The 21383-nt window shown below is 44.6% G+C and overlaps 1 protein-coding gene and 2 non-coding genes across 5 annotated transcripts; all 3 read right to left on the reverse strand.

The window, feature by feature from the left end:
* Window positions 1-11338: 11338 nt before the first annotated feature.
* Window positions 11339-11502, reverse strand: LOC142886064 (U1 spliceosomal RNA). Its single transcript, XR_012926365.1, has one exon. It is a non-coding gene; the product is annotated as a U1 spliceosomal RNA (small nuclear RNA).
* A 943-nt stretch (window positions 11503-12445) lies between these two features.
* On the reverse strand, window positions 12446-12636 carry LOC142886074 (U2 spliceosomal RNA). Its single transcript, XR_012926375.1, has one exon. It is a non-coding gene; the product is annotated as a U2 spliceosomal RNA (small nuclear RNA).
* use1 (unconventional SNARE in the ER 1 homolog (S. cerevisiae)) lies at window positions 12450-21232 on the reverse strand. Of its 3 annotated transcripts, none has more exons than XM_076022836.1 (8): window positions 21090-21232; window positions 20646-20695; window positions 20478-20556; window positions 20143-20295; window positions 19857-19872; window positions 19698-19728; window positions 19412-19574; window positions 12450-19172 (listed from the first exon to the last, which is right to left on the reverse strand). In XM_076022836.1, exons 1-8 carry the CDS (start codon window positions 21186-21188, stop codon window positions 18990-18992), a joined length of 774 nt encoding a protein of 257 aa, XP_075878951.1. In that variant the 5' UTR covers window positions 21189-21232; the 3' UTR covers window positions 12450-18989. The 3 variants fall into 3 exon arrangements, with proteins under 3 accessions (XP_075878951.1, XP_075878952.1, XP_075878953.1); XM_076022837.1 differs by having other exon boundaries at window positions 21080-21216; XM_076022838.1 differs by lacking the exon at window positions 21090-21232 and adding an exon at window positions 20824-20932.
* Window positions 21233-21383: the final 151 nt, after the last annotated feature.

Consider the following 21383-nt stretch of genomic DNA (forward strand, 5'->3'; position numbering starts at 1 on the left):
ATCGCAGGGGTGCCGTCTGCGTGCTCGGATGGGTTCACGCCGTCCTGCGCCGGGCTTGTGTGGAGCAGGCTTGTTAATCTGAGGAATGTTGTTACCCAGTGAACGGAGTAAATGAGGTCTTAGCGAGATTAAATTTCACAGGTCTGAAGGACCGAGGGCTGTGGAGTCTAGTCAAAACAGATCTTTGTGGCAGTCACTCTGTCTGACGCCAACTGCGGCCTCTGCACTCCTGCTCTCTTAACACACTTGTCCCACTTCCTGTCAGAAACCACGCACGGCGCCGATCTTCTCTCCCTCGCTGAGCAGGAGCAAAGCACGCCGAGTGGAGTGGCTTTTTATCCCACTAACCCATCTGAGTGCTGTGGTGCATCTGTGTGCATGTGCGCCTCTTGTGCAACGCTGCAGCCGTGCTCGCCGCTCTGTTGCACTGCGACTTCATCTCAGTAGGTGGCACTAAAAATAACTGCAGGCAATTGACTTACTCTAAATGTCACACAGGGACAAAGGGAGACAGTGGTGTAAATAAATGGGATTAGAGGCTCAGTGTGCAAGATTAGTAGCGTCTTGTGGTAAGAAAACAGACCGAAAACAGGGTTGAACATCCACACTGACTGTGTCCTTTTTTTATACTGATGACTGATGACATATATTTTATCAACCTCAAAAGGAAGCGCAAAGATGTAGCTGTTGAGGTCTGGTTAGGTTGTTTTGCTTTGCAAAGTGACACTCATGTCAAGGCAGTTGGCTGTTTGGCAACCTGGGTTTGGCACAGACTCTGACTTCCTCCACCAGCAGAAGAGGAAGTCATCTTGCATCACGATGAACTTCTTGATTGAGACTCCCCCACGGATAATTTGATCCGATCTGAGTCTGGGAATTACTTGTTCTGCTTTGTGGTTGAAAATGTCTGAGTGCTCCAGCAGTTTGAAACGACGCGTGTTTAAAGCCACAGAAGTTATCTCACCGTTTCATCTTGAACACCTGTTCAAAGTTCTATTTACTGCAGCCTCACAGAAGCTGCATGTGCATAGTTTTAGCCTCAGCAGTAGTTTGGCTCGGGTTAGCGGATATGCAGGTATTGCAAATGACAGAACTTGTTGATTTTTGCCATTTGCTACAAATTCACATTCGTTCTCTTTGATAAAATGCAGGTTATAAAAATAAATAAAGTTTGGATCTGGGTAGCTATGAATATCAATTGATCTATTAAAATCTGTTGTTGCGTAAGTTATTGTTGTCCAAAGATAAAATGATAAACATCTATTTGTTAGTTAGCCATTTAATTGTTCACGTAATACCTCAGGCACACACACGCACACACCCACATCCAACCAAACTCCTGGCTGCTCTCTCCAGTCACCTCCACTGCAGCCTGTCAAGGGAGGGATTCATATATTTGAATGGAGAGAATCTTTGTCTTTTGCCAGTGCGGAAGGCCTCGTAATTAGCCGCGCAGGGAACAGGCAAACACTGGCCTCCATTCAGCTTTGTGTGCGTGTGTGTGATGCTTGCCCACCGAGGAGAGGGTCATGAGCCGAAACAGACAAAACGCTCCTGGGATTATCCCCCTCAATCAGCTCGCTGTGTTGGCGGCTCACACTTTTAGCACTGGATGTTCCGGCGCTTCAGATCCCCATCGCCTTCACCCGGGACAAACAACAGCCTGGGTCTCGCTGTTTAGGTCTCCCCCTCCACCTGTCCCTCAATCAGTCAAAACAATCGTCACATTTGCCGTGTGTTGTCATTCGCAAAGCACAACGTCTGCTCCTGTTTCATAGACACAGGAAGAGACACTGGCTCGCGTTGGCCAAGATGTGTGCGACCCACTGGTGATGATGCCACACTGCCACGTGTCGTCAGTGATGAAAGGAGGTTGTGTACTTTGGTCCATTGACAAGGAGTATATGATGTTCATATACTGCTTGCAAATGGCATGGCTACATACAGTAGCTTCTAGTTATTGAATGTTTGATGGGAAACTGTTAAAACTGCTGTTACTGTGGACTTTGAGAAGGCTAAAGAGTTTCTTCAGAAGATCAAAAACATAAAGACCTGAGGGAATTATGTTGTCCGTCAGGAAATAAATGCCAACGACTGGACTGTGAAAATGTCACACCTCTGTACTAAATACTAAATATCTTGAGTGCAATAAGCATTGACAATGAAAAGTCCACAAAATTGCGCTGTACTCAAAGACAATCTACAGATAGAACGATCGGCACTCTGTGTCCTTAAGTGACTTCACATCATGTTGGCGATGAGGCAGCGCAAGTGTTGCAATAGCGTTGGCGTGCTAGCGAGCTGGACCTGATATTCATCTGGCATTAATGTTGCGATGACTAATGTGTGAGAAGAAGTGGTCCAGTCTATACTGACTCAACAGTTCGCCAGCAACCTGCTGTTCAAGCAGAAGTGGCAGCAGAAGCAGAAGAAGGGGTTAACCGTCACTTCTGCTGAGGGCAAAACAGCGATTCAAAACAACACAAAGCATGTTGAAATTAGTGCTCAACACAACCGGAGAAATGCATTTGAGTATGCTAATGGAACGCAGCTAAAACTATTTACTTCAGGTCATTTTCACACTCTCACAGCCCCAGTTCTTTTTATTCTGATGACACCCAGACACTAATGTCCCACTCGAGCATAACTTTGCGAATCCTCCCAACCAAGTCTTCACAGCTTTGTCCATCAAATGGTCAGGATGCTGAACACTTAGCATTTCCTCCTCCAAGTCTAAGTAGCCCAGCCAGGGAAAGTAACTTACTTTAACTGGATAACTACACTGAACTGTACTGTACTGTAACTGCACTATAATTGCACAAAACTACCACCCGTTTACACCTTTGTGGCATTTTGTCTATTTATTGTCCATATGTTCTGTCTATTTTTCTTTGGTGTGCGTCAACTTCGCGCTTCCTTTGATTCTTGAGGTCACGCTGTCCGAACAGATTCTCCCCTGATACTTGACGAGATAAAGTGAGACACTGGGCAAAGTGTTTTCAGTAAGAAAGGTCCGACTTCCTCTTTCAGGCGGCTCTGCCTCAGTGTCCTGACCGGCGGGACCCTTCAATCAACCTGTCCTCCACCCTGATGTTCCAGCCCGGCTCATTGTGCGTGATGTGTTTTTTACTGCCGCTGTGTGCGTGAGACACTTAACCTTGAGGTCACACCCACACACACACACACACACCTAACTGGACCCCATTTTCCCTGTTTGTGCTTCTCTCTATACAGATAGACACCTCCACTGCCGAATCTTCAATCTCTCTTCTCAATTAAATAACTCATCACTTTTTCAAACCAGCTTTCTCCTTCCATCTGCTTATTTTTCCATATTTTCCCATCCTTTTGCTACTATTTCTCTTCTTTCCTCTGCACATTGTGAGCACTGATGGGTCCATCGCCACTGGGATTGGTTCCTTATCACCGCTAAGGAACTGGGCAGTACCTCGAACTCTGAACGTCCCTCCTGAGAGGAAGTGTCGGTGACAGCTCTGCCCATATATATTGTTAAAATGGCAGCGAGAGCAACCAACCCAAACATCGAGGCGCCGCTAACACAAAGGAGAGTCAAGGTAAGGTCAATGTCGCCGCCAGCCCTCCTTCCGCCCGAGCGCCAATAGCTTGGGTGGGAAAAATCGTACGTCTCCCAGACTTCCCCTCACGCTGGGAATACGGGGACACCGTGGTTTTGTCGCTTCCTCTCACATAAACGTTGACGTGCGCAGACATGTGGGGACGGCCAGTTCCCAGAAACCTTTTCCCGCCAGGGGAGATTAAAGGTCCAGCGCTCAGAAAGGCGAGCGCCTTACAGCAGGGAAGCTCACTGAAAACGATCTTAGATGTGAATCCCAATTTTCTGACGTGATGATTTTGTATCTTCCTTCATTGCCACAGTGATGTGGAGGTAAAATCATGAAGCGCTGAGCAGATCAACATCCTGGGCTCAGCAGACTGGTGATGGTACAACGTGAGCACCTTTGCACCGAATTTCAAGGGAACATGGGCTTCTTCTAGCATCTTTACCACTGAGTGTTATTTAGCCAAACAGCAACGCGTGTCATTAATGAATGAAAGCGCAGCACTTATTTATTTTATGGACTGTGTCTAACAAAGAACACACTCATGTATTTCTCATTCAATTCACTTCAAAAAAAGGCCTTGAGATGTTGAACACTGGGCCTTTAAGTAGGAGGTGAGCGCTGAGTGTTAAAGTGGGTATTTCACAGAAAGTTCTGCAGCTGCAGCTTGACATGAAATTATCATATCAAAAATGACCATAAAAAATTATTTTAGAAAAGAGAGGAAGCAGTCTGAAGTAAGATTAGCTAGCTATGATTTAATAACTGAGTTACGACTGTTTATGCTACTGAATAACCAACGATTTGACGATGTGACGATTTAAAGAGGAAATTGGAGATAAAACTTGTAAAAACTGGGATGACTAAAGTCGTAAACCTCTGCGGTGAAAACTCATGTTTCACACACTGGGCCGTACGAAGAACCGTGGACAGAACGCTGCACTGGGACTTGCCATCCACTTTCATGTGTAGGTTGTTTTGGTTTTTTTTTTATTTCAAGATTAAATCGCACAAGGGGGAAGTCAATAAATGGGTGTGCTTATTTTAGAGCGGGCAACTTACCAACTCCCTAATTTGCGAGCGCCGAGGCCAAACAAAACAATAGGAAACGCTTCATGACTTCCCGTCGGCAGGTCGTAGCTGTGGGAGAGAAGCGGCGGCATTGTATCGCTGTTTATGGAGGAAACGCCGAGAAGCGGCTCGGCTCGGGAGGTCGCGTCGGGGAGTCAAACTTCCTCTCCTCGGGCCAACGTGACCCCCCCTCCTCCCCCGCCCTTCCCCCACGTGGCCCCTCCGAAGCGGATCTGCCGCCGTGTGCCAACAAACTGCCGCGACCCGCGATAAGTTTTCTCTTCTGCCGCCCTCTCGCTATTGTTACCGAGCCCGAGGAAGCCAGCGCCAACACCGAGGCCCCCCATCGCCATTTTGACTGGGGAGGTTTGTGTGTGTTGGTGTATGTGTGTGGCCCCGGGGAGGGAGCGGAGGTGGTGGAGTCGAGGGTTACGCTCTATTCCCAGCCGCAGCCCCGAGGCTCTGCTCTCCAACGTCCCGTGACTGAGGCATCGGCGACCCCCCTCCCCGACCACCAACCAGAACCGCCCACTTCCCCAACGTGCGGCTGACGAGGGGAAGGGAAGGGGGGAGGGGCAGGAACTGATGGGGGCGAGGGCGGGGAGGTTATGGGGGGGGGGGGGGGGGGTTGGACATTGCGTCCTGAAAACTTCCCCACAATAACAACAACAGCAGTGTTTGTTGACGTTCTCACACGGAGGAGAGGGCCGAGGGGGGTCGGGAATCGGGTGTGAAAGTTCAGCGATGGGTCTCGAGGGGGGGGGGGGGGGGCGGGTTGTGTAACGAGGCAAAGTGTCTCTTGCTATACCAGGAGACAAATTCCCAAATTAGGAAATGAAAGGGACAGTTCACAAAATAAATATCCCCCCCGTAGTTGCGACTACTCGCCCACTGCGTTGATGGGGGTGTCTATTGCAGCTTTCCAGTAATTGTAGTGGAGCTTTACTGGGAGGTGGAAGAAATTAGAGGAGGGGGGGAACAAAAACAGAAAAGATGAAAAACATGACGTCTCCATCCAGCAGCTCAGACACCGAGTGCAGCCTCCCAGACTGGAGCTGCGTTCATGAGCCTCTCACAAGCAGGGGCCGGTCTGTTTATGTGCTGCAGAAACTGGCCGAGCTCCAGAGGCAACGCAAACATTATGATAGCCCACAGATTTCTGGGTAATTTCTATTCACGTGCGGATCAGCAGAACAGAATCCTGATTCTCCTTCGTCCATTTCCTATCTTCCCATTATATTTTCAAATGTGACCGGCTTGGACCCGAAACCATTTCACTATTTGCAACTTTCCACTAACTTTTTGAGTCATACGCCACTGCTGAAATAAATACCCAGCTTCATTCACACATATATCTTGGGTCGCGGTTATTTACCTGCACACTGGTCCTCCTGCGTCACCGCCTCACCTCCCCCCTGCTTCTCCATCCATCTCACGCAGCAGCACAGGAGAAGCAGAGACGTCACGGCTGAATAAAACATCAGAGGCAGCAGGGAGAAGGTTTCCAGGAGCCTCCTGCCAGCCTGCAAAAGTAATGATTAAACTCTCTATGGTTTTTTTTGTTTTTTTTTATTTAGCGTCTCTTCTGCTTCCAGCCTCGCCGTGAATGCCGTGCATCAATTCAGCTGGACGTCAGCCGGACGACGTCAAGGTTATAGGAAATCCATGCGGCCGAGGAGGCGATGATTTCACCGCCGGCCAACCATGATGCTGAGCTGCTCTTTGGGCTTGTTGCAACGTTGCTGTGGTGCCGACATTGGCCGTGAGAAAGCATGACTGACTGTTAGATTGTTGAGCCGAATCACGGGCATGAATTAGTCTTGGTTGCTTTCAAGGTTGAAGGAATCTATTGCCATAATGAATCTTAAATGCTCATATAGAGCATGTTAACTTACACTGGTTCATATTTGTGAATCTTGTATTTGTATTTGTGCACTAGTCCAGAATTCGGATCTGCTTGAGTTGTTTTTTTCCACTTTATCTCTGGAATTTATTCACTTGTTTAATTTCTACAAAATAGCACAGTAGCCCCCCCCCCCCCTCCTCCTCTCTTTTTTTGTCAAACTGAATATTTTATTGTCAATATTATTCCGCTTCTTTTCAAATTGCAGAAAATCCTCCATTCAAATTCCTTCGTGTTTGTGCAACAGAGTCCTTGACCAGTTAAATGTGCTCGAGAGGGACTGAGATATGAAGACTGAATAAGTCAAGGATTGCAAGGATTGAAATTTTCAAATTAAAAGTGCAGAGTTCAGCCTCTCCCTGGTTTCAGTGTGATGAAATAGGAACATAACTGGCACAAATATATATACTGTATTTAAGATGCTAAAAGAGGTGAAAGGTTTCAAGTATTTGATGCAAGATGTTTTATTAGTCTATTATTTATTACTAAAGGTGTGTGTGTGTGTGTGTGTGTGTGTGTGTGTGTGTGTGTGTGTGCAACATGAAAGCTGGGGGGCAAACGTCTTGGCCTTGCAGAGGAACGTATTCAGCCACTCATAAATGGTTTTGTCCTGAAATGAAGCCACAGTGCTGCGAGTGCAGGACTCAGCTTGTTGACACACACAAGGGATCTTACGCGTCGATAATTCAGGCTTTCCACAGCCCTGACGACGGCTAACAAACCACTGCAGCACCTCTTCTCCTCTCACACTGACGCACGGCGGTGCAGAGTCAGTACCGGCGCAGTAACACAAACTGGTGGTCAGGATCACTTGTGAAGACGATGAAAGTGGAGAGTTCTGCTACATGCTGTTTCCACACACTGATATACACATTTCTTGCAATTCATCCCAGTCCATCTGTTGGTCGGCCTTGATTCATCCAAAATGTGGACAAAACATGTGACGAGTGACGTCAAATCCACCCTTGAAAGGAACCTTGGTCCCAAACCGCCTCACGTCCAAGGATCTGTCGCACTTTAACACAAGCGCCCCCCGCAGGGCCACAGAAAAACACTTTTTTTAACAAAAAAAAAGGAGAGAAACCTGATGAAAACAAACAGCAAGATGTCTCTCTCTCTCTCACACACACACTCACACACACACACACACCTCGAATCTGTTATCTGGAGGAGCCTCCCTTGTTCCAGGAAAGTTTCTGCACCTGCTGTGGCAGCCTGGGACTCTTTCAAATGTCGAGGGGGCCCAGGAGAGGTGCAGCTGCCCCAAACCCCCTCAAATATCAACAGCTCCCAGCCGCCGCTTTGCACCGTCTGCAGCACCTTAGCTTTGTGCTCTGCCTTCCTCTTAGACAGAACCCGAAGAAGCTGCTTCTACATTCAAAACAGCTTCAGGTATAAATATGACTGTCGGTAGCAAGGTGTGTAGCAGCCTTCTGCAAAGTGTGGGCCAGTAAAAGGCGTCTAGCGCCAGGCCACAAAGCGGCAGCCGCAGGGCAGAGAAGTCACGGCTGCTGCAGCAGCACCTCCACCTGGACTCTTTAGATCAAAGGTTGAGCACAAAGCAGCGGGAAGAGGGTCGCCTCCATCCTGGGCGGCGGCAGTCTCTGAGCTCCAGCGCTGCCTGACAGACGGCCGGGAAGGTTCACTGCATTCAGCCCGCATGTTGACATTAAGCTGTAAGTGCGAAGTCGCGGTGAAGGTGACGCAGGGCTGCAAAATGACATATGACTGGAGGTCGCAGGGGCGCAATAAACATGCGTGCACTGCACACAGGCAAAACCCACGGGGGCATGTACAGGCACACACACACACACACACACACACACACACACACACACACACACACACACACAAGGAGGAAGTGCTTTCTTTCTTCAGCTGTAGCTCAGGGGCTGCTGCAATTTGGCCGTGTGTGTGTGTGTGCGTGTGTGTGTGTGTGTGTGTGTGTGTGTGTGCACTCTGAGAGGTGCAGTCAGTGTGTTCAGACTGGGGCAAGAAGCTCAGACACAACACAGGCAGGCAGGCAGGGACGCTGTGTCCTGATGGGGGAGACAGTCCTGTGGTGAAAACAGAGAAACCTCCACTGCACCTGTGGAGACACGGGGGATTAAGGCAGAGAAGTAAACAGCGCAGCCACTAAACCTCACCAGCTTTTCCAACCTCAGCTCGTCAACACACTTTCGTATTTTACCGCCTTCACTTGGTCAGTGTGTCGATCAGGAAAATCAGGGATTTTCCAAGGAAGATTTTTGTGGTTAAAAATAATTTAAAGCTAAAAATTATTTCCCGGAACAATGGAATCACTCAGCGACTTGGTGACCGATAAGGACGGAAGCACACAAGTTCTTCCGATGAATGCCAGGAGAATTGAATGACAGTCAAGCACTTAAGGAGCAACAAGTGAAGCCTATTGCAACCCTGGCAGGCCATTAACATCATGGCACAATCCAAACTGTCGCACAAAATAAGCACAAGCACAGCCCTCCTCGGCCCTTCGCTCTCTAAACGAGGTGGAAAAAGAGAAAGAAAAATTCCCTTCATCTCTGTGTGCAACCTGAAATCCTGCGGCCGCTGCCGCCGCCAACAACTAAATTAAAAAGGCTGCAGAGCCAAAGCTGAGACCAGCTGGGCGCAGCGCTCCGAGAGCTCTGAAGCTTTCTGCTCTCCTCACTGGACCAGTGACCCATGAAGCAGCAGGTTCCTCCATCACGTGGAAGAGACGACAGCTCTGGGAAAAAGTTCATCCTCAAAAGATCTTGACCACACACACCTCAACATCCTGGCTGACTGGTCCAGAGTCATCAGCAGAAAGTTTAGAAGTTGGAGTACCAGAATTAGTTTTCTATCACACAGACGGAGATCAAAAACGTTGTCTTTGCTTTTTAGAGTGTCTTCGGACAGAGGCAGTTGACCGTTTGATCTTAAATCAAAGAAAACAAACAACATCCACACCAGTTTATGAAGTAGTGCTTCCTGGAGGTAGGAATCGAGAACCGGTTCCGACTTTGAACTGCACACATTGTGGATTAAGTTGTATTAATTTTTCCTAACAAGGTTTAGGAGAACATAAGGAGTCTAATCTAGCTTTTCATACATATGGCTTAAATTAAGCTTTCAAAATCATTCCTTGAAACTAGATTTCCTTCATAGTTTGTACTGTAATGTTATTGAAAAACAAATTTCAGTAATGTGAACAATTTTATAGTTATCAATGTTATGTGACAACCTTATGGGACATTACAAAGCTCAACAGTAAAAGGACATGATATTACCCCTTAACCTAGAACAGTGTTTCTCGCAGAATCACGTCGGGGGGGCGACGCGCACGGGGGGGGGGGGAACTAATGTTTTCACGTCGGAACTTTTTCCACGGCGGAACAATTAACAAAAAGTGTTCAGTAGGTTGTAGCTGAGAGAAACACTGCTCAGGTGCACAGGATGGACAAATATTTAACAGGGACGAAAAGAAGAATTCAGGAGTCCGGCGGCGGTGGCCAGTGCTCTTTGTTGTTGGCCACTTTTGGCTGTGGAATCGTTCCGCGAGTGGCTGCGGAACGATGGTGTCGTTCACGCCAGACTTGAAGCGGGGTGCACTTCCGAGCGCTGATAGAAGGTAATCAAACACCTTTGCATCAGTACGTGATCTACGCCGCGACTGGCGCGATATTATGACTTAGCGCACGCAACGCTCAACGTCATCCCGTGTGGCAGGTAGAAAATGTGACGTTGTCGCATGACTGATGTTGTTGATGTGGTCAATTTCATCAAAACAAGAACCCTGAAAGCGCGGCTATTCTCTGCACTGTATGAGGAGATGGGAGCACAACATAAAGCTGTGTTGTTTCACAGGGAAGCCAGGATGGTGGATGTTACTAAAGTGGTTTGCCAAAAAAAAAAAAAAAAAAAGTGATTTGCACAGCAGAAAAGTGAAAGGAGTATTCTTGTTTAAAAAGTAATGTTCAGGATTTGATGTCACAAAGAGTGATTTGCTAAAAGTTGTTTATTTGTACAAAATAAATGATTTTATAAATGAAGAGAAAAGTGAAATGAATGTTCATGGTAAAAAAAAAAAAAAAAAAAAGTTTGTTTTGATATCACAAAAAGTGGTGTGCCAAAGGTAAAACATTATTGCACATTTATGTTGTTTCAGTGAATTTGAGAAAAAAAAAAACTATTTTGTCACAATTTTTGCTTTTTGGGGGCGTGACAGAGAAAGTTTGAGAACAACTGACCTAGAATAATATGACACAACCCAAACAGCTATTAAAGAACTTAATTCTTCCCTCATATGTTCCCTCCAAGAACGTGTAACAGCATAACAGTGTGCAGTACATGAAGCATTTTATTTTCGTGAAACTAATGATTCTAATCAATCAATGCCTTAATGGTCACTCCATGTTACTTTCTGTCAGTGCTGCGGTCAATGTAGACTGCCCCCTAACGTCTCAAATGTGAACTACACGGGTAAAGGGAGGCGGAAAGTGCTCAGTTCAGTTGCTCCATATCCAAACCGCGAGCTGCAAGAGAAATCTAAATTACTCGACAACACAGTAAAGAGTACTGGAGAGTCCAAATAAATTCCCTTTAAACATACACTCGGCAGAAATAAGTTACGACGCAACGCTGCAGAACATGTGACTAAACCCAGTTCACGTTAAAACTAGACCGTAACGATAGTTATAAATGGAACGCGTCAACACCACGCACGTGTCCGACTACATTGGCAAAGAACGGAGTCCACTAAGTATGACGTTGAGCTGATAAATTGTTTTCAACAAGAGATCAGGGGAGAGCGCGAACGCAGTCCCCCACTACCAGAAATTATGCAGTCGAGATTCCCACATTTGGGGAATTCGCAGGGGTCAGCACAACCGGAGTGCAATGGCTGAGCCTCGCCCTGGGTGAACCACCTTCTTGATCATGGTATCTCCCCTGCCAGGTAAGTATGAGTTGTACACGGCCGACATGAGGAAGTGTATCACAGTCACGCCACGTTGACCCACGGTGCTCGACATGTTTTAACAAAGACAACGAAACGAAACAATGCCAGACTTATGAGAGAAAAAACGTCCTTTATTTACAGAGGTTGTAAACTAAAAGGGAAGAGAATGTGTCCGAAATAATACATTTGTACTGATCAACCCTTTACCCACAATTCAGTGCTGCACGCCCAGAACAAAGAGGATTTCTTAAAAAATCACTGTTTTCATCTGATTTATCTCCAAAATGATCAAAACTCAACATTAAGAATTAAATATAGCAAGAAGAGCTACGATTGAAATGGTGGTGTGGGAGTCAAATGGAAAGTAAAGGCAAAAGAATAAAATACTGAATGAACGTCTGTCGCCTCAGAGAGGTATTACGTCACTTCCTGCCTACTTGTTTTTAAAATGGCAGAGCTCACACTACTGCCCTCTACTGCTGTGAAGAAAGAACAGCAGAGGGATAGACTCTTATCTGGAGGCACAGCGTGAAAAGAGCGAGGGGGTTAGTTTTTCAATAGTTTCGAAAAATGCTACACAAATTAACAGCCGAATAAAGTCTGAACATTCCTGATTCCTAGGTAACCGGAGTGATGAAAAGAGGACGGTCACTCAACACCTGACGAACAGCCGACAAACAGGTTGCAAGTGCTTCGTGCACTATTTTCTACTGGGGTGCGCTCTCGATGAAATACGAGGTGTGGATGTCGTGATGGTACGTTCCCAACCTGATTACGACACATCGCAACTATATACAACGTCATCCCGGACAATAAAATGTGTTGACTCAAAAATTTTACGACTGCGTCAATATAGAGTACACAATTTACGTAACGTACACAGATGAACTTAGATTCATGGAAGTCCTGCCAGCCACAGAAGAAATATGTTTTCATTTGACAAGAAAGGAGGAGTGCACCGTTCCTGGAGGTACTGCAATACCAGGTCGATGCGTGGAGTGGACGGAGCAAGCCCCTATTCCATCTCCCTGTTCCAAAAATCAATTTAATATATGGTCCCCGGGTAGGGGACGTATCAGATATTAAACTGATAAGAACAGATACTACACTTGATCTTAGCCAAAAGGCCGAGAAGCGATAACTGACACTGGGCGAAGTAAACCATGTCATTGTGCTGACCACGACTTTCGGTCACGGTGGCGTTTAGTGACAATTTCGATAAATGAACGACAGTGAAATGGGAAAGTCTCGGCCGGTGTACTACTAATAGTCGTAACCGAAGCAACGTTGAAAACACTTACTTAAAACCATACAATAATTTAGTTAAGTTTACGATAGTAAAAATGATCTTGTGGTCACATGACCAGATTCCTCCAATCAGTTGTCGTTAACTATAAAACGGATAAAATGGCTATTGAGGGAAGTTACGGCGATAAAATTGCTAATGGTTAGATACTTTGATATGAGAGAAATACATGTAACCAACAACATAATAGGAACACAAGTGAATGCTTTAAAAAAAAAAAAAAAAAAAAAATGTAGGTCTTCGTTTGTTGGCGGAAGCACTGCATATAGCTTCCGGCCATCTCCTTTTTCAAATTTAAGGTCGAATAGTTCAAACAAGGTTCCAAGTAGAAGTAAACTGGATGTACAAAAGCTATTGCAATTTAAAACCAAATTTTGCGGTTACAGCTCTCCAATAATTACTTGAGGGTCAAACTTCAACATCATACATATATATATATATGATATCATACAAGTTTTTTTCTATGTGTTTGGTATAACATTTAGATGAATTAAGTCGCGTCTAGAGACTTGATGCGACTTCCGTCGCGACTGAAAAGAGCGCTCAAAGTCTCTCGAAAAACTACGACACGGCACTTTTTTGAAGTTAAAAAATTTAAAACATACGACAACAAAATTAATCATTATTATGTCCGTGCCTTATAGTTATAAACAGCCGCAACTCTAAATATGATAAAGTAGAGAGGTGGGAGGTGTGGGGGGTTACGAAAAAAAGAAGAACTTCACCCTGAATGTGAATACAACACTTACCATAAATAAAAGGTGTTATTTTGGTTCCATTTCGAGTTGAAAATATATCTACTTAAAAAAATAAAAATATAATAATAATGATAATAATAATAATAATAATAATAATAATAATAATAATAATAATAATAAATACTCTGTGCACATTTGCATTAGCTTGATGATAGCATGTCAACGAGCTGAACGGGTCAGAGGACCTTGAGGTGCCAATTAACACCTAAAAAACCAACAAAAAGGGTTTGTCGTGTAATTCCACCCACCACCAAAATCTAAAGCACATGCTACGAACAAAATATATAGAAAGTGCAGGAAATTCATAAATGTTTATCACCTGTCAAGTAGTTTTGTACAACGCACTTATTTCATGTAGTTATATTCTTAACAAGTTGCAAACAGGTGTGAAAGGGCCGGTATTTGGAAAACCCACTGTTGATAATGTAGTAGTTCTTCCCACGTTTACTAAATTCTGGCTGTTATCTCATTCGGAATCGGAGATTAAAGTCACATTTCTCGTAAAACGTATATTTGGAAGTAGTAGTAAATGAAGAACAATGAAATTAAAACAAAACTAAACAAGAAGTCATGTAAAGTAACGCCTGATTAACCTGTGCATCTGTGAAGGCAACATTTTATTCTGGGATTCAAAACAAAAGTTTGATAGGAAATAGAGATGGATGACCACCATGACGATGAGGTGAGTTTGATTACATTTCAGATGCTGTTTGCATGCCTCATTGAAAATGTTTCTAAAAATCCAATTCAGTTTAAGGTCATCTAGGTGCAAACTAATTTATAATCTGATGGTTTCTCATCAAACAGGCAGCGTTTGTCAATGAAGAAGTCAACAGAATTATCAAAGAGGTGAAGGAAGACAGAAAACCTCAAACACTAACTGGTCATGCTTTGAAACTTTACTGCCAACTTTGGATCCGACCTCCCGGAGCCACTCGTTGCCATGGATGCCACTGTAAACAGTGGCCCAAGAGTGTTGACTGTTGACGCTGTTTGACACATCCTTGCAGAGTAACATTTGAAACATTTTTTTTTCATTGTAGTCAATAGAATCCTCCATCGGAGGAAATGTCTACCAGCACAACAAGCTAAATCAGTGGACAACCACTGTGATGGAGCAATGCCTGAACAATCTCAGCAAACTGGGGAAACCTTTCAAATACATCGGTATCTTTGACAATTGAACAGGGGCAATGGGAGATCTAAACTGTGAAGCCAGTGTTAAAACATGTGCACCTGTTTTGTTTTTTTGTTTTTTTACAGTAACCTGTGTAATTATGCAGAAGAATGGAGCAGGGCTACAATCCTCCAGCACTTGTTTCTTTGACAGTGCGACTGATGGTACGTAAAAAACATTATTTCTTCTTCTTCTTTTTTTTTTTACGAAGAGTTTTTATTTCATCTCTTGAATTGTCTCAGTTTTGCTTTTTGAGGTGGTTCTTCTCACTTTCTGTTGAGCATGTCTCATAACTTACTTTGGAACTCATTGTCTGGCTCTTGTTTTTCTCATACAGGTAGCTGTGCTGTTCGATGGGAAAACAAGTCCATGTATTGCATTGTCAATGTTTTTGGACTGGCAGTTTAAAAAAAAAACATTACATTGTTTTAATCACACTGGCTATGCTTGAATAACCTTCAGGATTAACAAATATAAAGACTTTTTTGTGCAGGGAAGAATTTCTCTTGCATAACCTGCCTTTTATTTCACTTTATTTAAAATTAAATAAATAATTCAGTCGTAGCTTCCCATCAAAATTTGCTCTTTTTTCAGTATCCTATACCAGTTTTTGTGATATGTCAGTACCTTCTACAACTCAAGTTTTTTCAAACAAATGCTCAAGTGACCCTAATTTAGAGGGGCAGGTCACCCTAGCATCCATACAGCAAGTGTGACCACCCGAAAAATCCTAACACCGAGCAATGAACTAGTAACTACCTTGAACAAACTGCCCGGCAAAGCCTAAACAACTGTCTCAAAATCCTAGCAACCATTTGGGAGAGCCTCAGTAACTGTTAACTATAACAATTAAATCTTGCCCACAGCATGAAACCACATACTAGATGAATTTTAGACAGAGATGTACTCTTTTTAGAAACATTCTTGTAAGGAATTTTCCCATTAATTGTGCGAGGCTGAAGTCTAAAAATGAATTTAAAATTGGACCTTGAACCATTCTTCTGCACTGCAATTATACTTCCCAGAAGAAAACATTCACGCACTCGCTGATGGCACAGCACTGGGAGCAATTAGGGGTTCTCTGCGAGCAGACTTCTGAGGTCAGAGGCCAAACTGCCAATGTTCTGCTTACTGGAAGACAGCTCGACCTTCTGAGAAAGTAGATCCAAAAGCTGCTTTTGCTAACAACACATAGAACTTTGGATTATACTTTATCCACAAGTAAGGGTGTTAAGTCAAACTGTGAAGTTATAACTCTGTGGCTATGCTCTTCTAAACTGTTAATAATTTAAATAAACAATAATAATATATATTTTTTTTGGCATCAATGGAATAGGAGAAAACAAATATTTAGGTGCTAAAATATTCTAATAGACAAATTGTTGTAAAGTGTTGTGTACAAACACAGACATAATGTAAAATTCCTCACTCCCTAATGCCATGCAAGTCTATGGGGTGAAAAGTCAACTTTGTCCTAGAGACATGGGGCCACTTGCAGGTTCATCGGGATCCCTCAAGACACAGCCATGTCAAATTTGGGACTTTTAGCCCCAAATTTGTGTGTGTGTGTGTGTGTGTGTGTGTGTGTGTGTGTGTGTGTGTGTGTGTGTGTGCGTGTGTGTGTGCGTCAACCTCGCGCTTCCTTTGATTCTTGAGGTCACGCTGTCCGAACAGATTCTCCCCTGAGACAAAGCAACTTATTTCGGAACAGGGCATTAAAAACTATTTCCAGAGTGCCTCCAAGGGCTTGAAGTGCAGGAAGGAATTCATTCAGGTTTCCTGGGTCGGGGGTCAAAAGTGCCATTATGGGGCCTTGAGCGTCCAGGCATTTTTTTTTTTTGAATGCAGGAACTTAACACATGCCAGACCCTGTCTGCACAGGGGAAAATCAAAGAGGAGCGGCATCTTTTCTTCAGCTGACGGGATAATACAAGTTGGGGGCTAAAAAAAAAAAAGAGAGAAAACTACACCGGCGGTGAAGTCACGCTCAGCCGCCGCTGCTGCTGCTCCTGCTGCTGGGGGGTCGAACACGCAGCTGGAGCTCGAGACGGTGGCAACAACTTTAAACGGAAGGGACGACGATCCTCGGCAGTGACACAGCCTCATTTGGTCTCCCGGTGGCCCTGCATACCTTAACGCAAAGCAGGCCAAACAAACCCCCGGGGATCCTAAAATACACAGCAGGCGCAGCCTCAACCCGGATGGCTGTGAGATCCCAGGGTGGTGGTGGTGGTGGTGGGGGTCAGTGCTGCAGGCCTGGACAAGCTAATGGCTTCCATGGGCCTCAGATGGCAGTCAGAGTGACAGCACGGCAGGAATGTGAGCGGCTCCTCACACCATCAAGGCTTGCAGGAAAACTGCAGTTCCTGCCCCCCTCCAGCAGACTGTCATCAAGCTGAATTAGGACGGAGGAAAAGAGGCTGACAAATGTTGAGGTTAAATCATGGAGACACGTGGTCGCAATGTGCTTCTACTGCAGCCCACCAACTTTTTATTTAGCCATACCTCAGTTCTCACACCACGGCTAAAAGCAGAGCGCCGGCTTTCAATGATACTTCCCGGCTTTATCGGACCGTCGGGGTCACTGAGGCCATCTGCTCGCACTGACACTGCAGTCACACGGGATCACCGCCACACAGATGGCGCTATTTGATGTTGCAGTTTATGAGGATTAGGTCACACACACACACACACACTCATTGGGCAGAAACAAGAGCACAGAAAGAGGAAACAGGTTGTTGTCTCACTTTATGGAATGAATTTTATCTTAAAAGCCTAAAGATGAAGCAGTAGCAATAACGGCAAAACTCAAATACGCTGTCTGCAGCTTCCTCGACATGACAAATGTCCAGCAGTGAAACAGAACACATGGCTGTGTGAAAGACAGATCACTCAAGAGGCAAACAGATGAGACTGAACGCTACAACAGGAGACAAAAATCAAAATCAAACATGTCAGTTGTCTGGGTTGTCAGTTTGTCGTAATGAATTGTAATGCTTTGCATTAAACTCCCTTCATCTTGATCACCTTCAACTGGAAACACTTTGACTTTGTATATTTATGATTTCATATTACAAAGAAGCCCAACGAGATGAAGGAGCAGCTTCATTTCTCCTCCCAAGTTTAACTTGCACCGTTGCAATATAAACTCTGTCCCGTCGCAGGTGAACAACGGCACACCATCATCATGAGGTCCAACATCATGTAGAATTCACTTTACTGTATTTCTAAACCGTCTCCATTATCTAGTGATGACAAAGGTCCATCCTTAACTTCTACATGTTTCCATTTTCCACAAGGTGGGTGCTAAGAAACACAATTCTGGTCGAGACCCCCGTGTGATGTCACAGAGGGCACTTATAGCTCCCTCATATGACAACCTGCCCAGTCAGTTGTTTGTTCCTCCCTCAAGCCTTGTTTTTTTTTCTCCTTTCAAACAAGTGAAAGGTCCAGCAAAGTATCAGTTCAAGCATGAAACTAAAACCTGTGTATTTTTTTTTGCAGGGGCGTTTAAGCAGTGGGAGAAATGTGCCATTTCCAGGAGATCAGTTCATATTTTATTTGATAATTAATCCTGCTAGGCTGCTCCACCAGGGGAAAATAACCACCTATTTCAAGAATAAGTTCTATGTTGGGTCATTATTTGATCAATTTACTGTGTATAAATCCATAGTGGCAGTTTGAAGTTCACACTGGGCAAAATGTGACTTCTATTAATAGATCCTAATTTTTTAAATAAGACTCAACTGTGTCGAAACTGCGCTGGATATGCGGTGTAGCAGGTGGCGGACGGTTCATGGCTTTGCGTCAGATGAATGCACAATGAAAACAATGTTGGTCAAAAGCAGCGCTTGCTTGACTCAGTTCCCTCAATGTGAGGAAGCTCGCACACATTAAGGAACAGCTTGCTGACTGGGAATTAGAAATAAAGAAGTTAAGGCTCACTTCCTGTGTTCATGGCTAAGACTACGACTTCTGCTGCCTTCCGGCTCTCCCAACAAGAGGCTCCTCACTTTTGATTCGACTGTCTGGAAAAAGGAAAATCCTGAAGTTTCTCACCACGTTGCAAACACTGGCTTTCAAAAGTGCAAATGTTTCTGCTCAGATTACATCTCTTTTTTGTTTGTTTGTCTGTTTTGTGACCACTACTGCCTGTACGGACGTGGTGTGCGGAGCTACAGGTCCTGTGCAGTAAGTGCCCTCTAACGCAGGAGGGTGTCGCGCTAAGAGTTCAGCGAGGCTCCATCGTCATCATCGGAGCCTCGGGAAGATTCGGATAAAGAGGATCATGCTGATGAAGGTGAAGGAGACGAGGATCAACATGAGCCACAGCAGCCAGTTCACGGACTTCTTGGTGTGCTGCTCCAGTCGCTCCGACTCCGTCTTCAGCTTCTCAAAGTTCAGGTCCGCCTGACGCATCGACTGACTCAGAGTCTGCCGGCGAGGGACAAATAAAGGGGCATAAGATGCAGCAGTGTTTTTTTTTTTTTTTTGTATTATACTGCCCACTTGTGGACAGACAAAGCTAAGACAACAAAAAACAGGCACTGGTCGAGATGAGGAAATTAGAAAATAAAGAGTCGATAAGAGAAAATTAATGAAAACACACTGAAACATTCAGTAACCCTGAGGGGGACAATATGATAAGATGGTGTGTAAGTTCATTCAGTCACCTGGTTGTCCTGTTTGATGATGTTCTGCGCTGCCAGGCTGTTGTTCTTCAGGTTTTTGGCCAAGTTGAGCATGTCGTCGGCCAGCTTCTCCTGCAGGTTGTGGTGATGCTGCAGGACGGCTTCCAGCTCTGCAGCAGACTGACGCTCATCCAGAGGGAGACCTCTGCAAGTGGCAGGTCAGACTGGTGAACACTTGCGTTTTCTTCTCGGACGGGCCGAGAGTGATTTAAAAACACACAAACTAGCAATTAAATAATTAAAATTAAAATCAAAGAGAAAAAAATACCTTCTGTTTCGTAAATCTTTATTTGATGTGCCTGAAGAGGAAACAAGAACATCAGTCAATTCTTAAATACCGGGCTAACTTGGATGCTGCATTGTTATTACATTTATTTGATGCTGAATTTAATTAGCCTTTTAATAACGACAGCAAACTCATTCTTACCTTTACCTGAAACTCCCTGTGTAGACACACAAAAAAACAATTATTATTTCTGTACAAGTTGTAACTATCATATTTTAAAAGGCAAACAGGTGCTAAAATACAAAAATGCTAGCTAACCAATGCTTCAATTTTAGTTTTAAACAACAGAAGGTACCGATGCAACCACAAATATCCATTTCCCCCCAAACCCACTATTTTAAACAGTATGCTAAATCTCAAATACACTGCCAATCTTGTTAGCTGAACATATGATTGATCACAGTAGAGGACATCCATCCCGTCTTACAGTGCCGAGCAACTCGTCCCGCATCTCTTCATTGCACCGCGCCTTGGTCTGCATGTGGACGGTCTTAGTCGCGGGCATCCTCTCATTGGCTATCGTGGGTGTTCGCCCGGGCGCCAGGAACTGGTTGGCCAAGGCCTTTTCTGTTTTCGAAGACTAAACAAGAAAAATAAATAAATAAATGAATAAAAACACAAGAAGGAAAACAAAACAAGGGGAAACCCAATTAAACGAATTTTAATTTAACATAGACTAATTTTCAAAGGTGCTATTGTTTTAAATTTGTAAATAAATGTAAAATACAGTAAGTTAACGTATTCCAGTCTACAAACACTGACCAGTTTCTCTGCTTCCAGGAGTCCTTTCAGAAAATCTACTTTTCTTGAGTATTCGGTCAGAACCTCTGCTGTGGGTTTGCTGTATAAGACAAATTACACCTTTTGGTTGCAGTGTTGGGATATAGGAGGGAAATCAAAGCTCTTATGAGGAGCCATGTCTCACAATACCTGTGGCACTTCCTCAAAGCCACCAACATCTCCTCCAGGGCACCGACATACTGTAGGAGAGAAATACAAGAACTTAATCAGCGCACGTCAACCTTGTAAAGCGTAATTGAAATTATTTGGCAGGGAAACGTGACAAAAATGAAGGGAACGTCACATTAGCTTAAGTATCCTGCTATACCTTTAAGAAGGAAAAAAGAAGGTTATGAAAACATTCACCTTCTTAAACAGAACGTGTCGTTTTGTTGCCAACGGTAGAACTGTGTCGGTGATTTAATAACACCGCAGTGTGTTGTGCTATCTGAGAGGAAACAGCCACTTGCTATCAGTGACGACGTGGCTAACGTCATCAGCAAACAACACCACTTCACGCTGACTTTAGCTGAAAAAAGGTCGGCGAATAAAAGCGCGGAGCGGGGTAACCGTCACTAGTTCACCTCGTCTCACCTTCTCTAGTCTCCATTCCGTCTCCCCGCGTTTCTCCGACGCCAGACCTTCGCAAAGAGACAGTAACCTGATGAAATTTATTTCCAATCTTGAAGCCATGGCAGTTGCTGCTGCTGGCACAGCAGACGTCGCGGAAATATGACGTCAAAAGAACGCGACGGACGTGGTAGGAGGAGCATGCGCGTCAAAAAGAGAGAGAGAGAGAGAGAGAGAGAGAGAGAGAGAGAGAGAGAGAGAGAGAGAGAGAGAGAGAGAGAGAAAAACAGAGGAGCATGCGCGTCAGTTTTTCTATCG

This window comes from Nelusetta ayraudi, unplaced genomic scaffold (genome assembly GCF_046127955.1).
Source record: "Nelusetta ayraudi isolate G7.1 ecotype Tasmania unplaced genomic scaffold, CSIRO-AGI_Nayr_v1 ptg000013l, whole genome shotgun sequence".
NCBI classification, from domain to species: domain Eukaryota; kingdom Metazoa; phylum Chordata; class Actinopteri; order Tetraodontiformes; family Monacanthidae; genus Nelusetta; species Nelusetta ayraudi.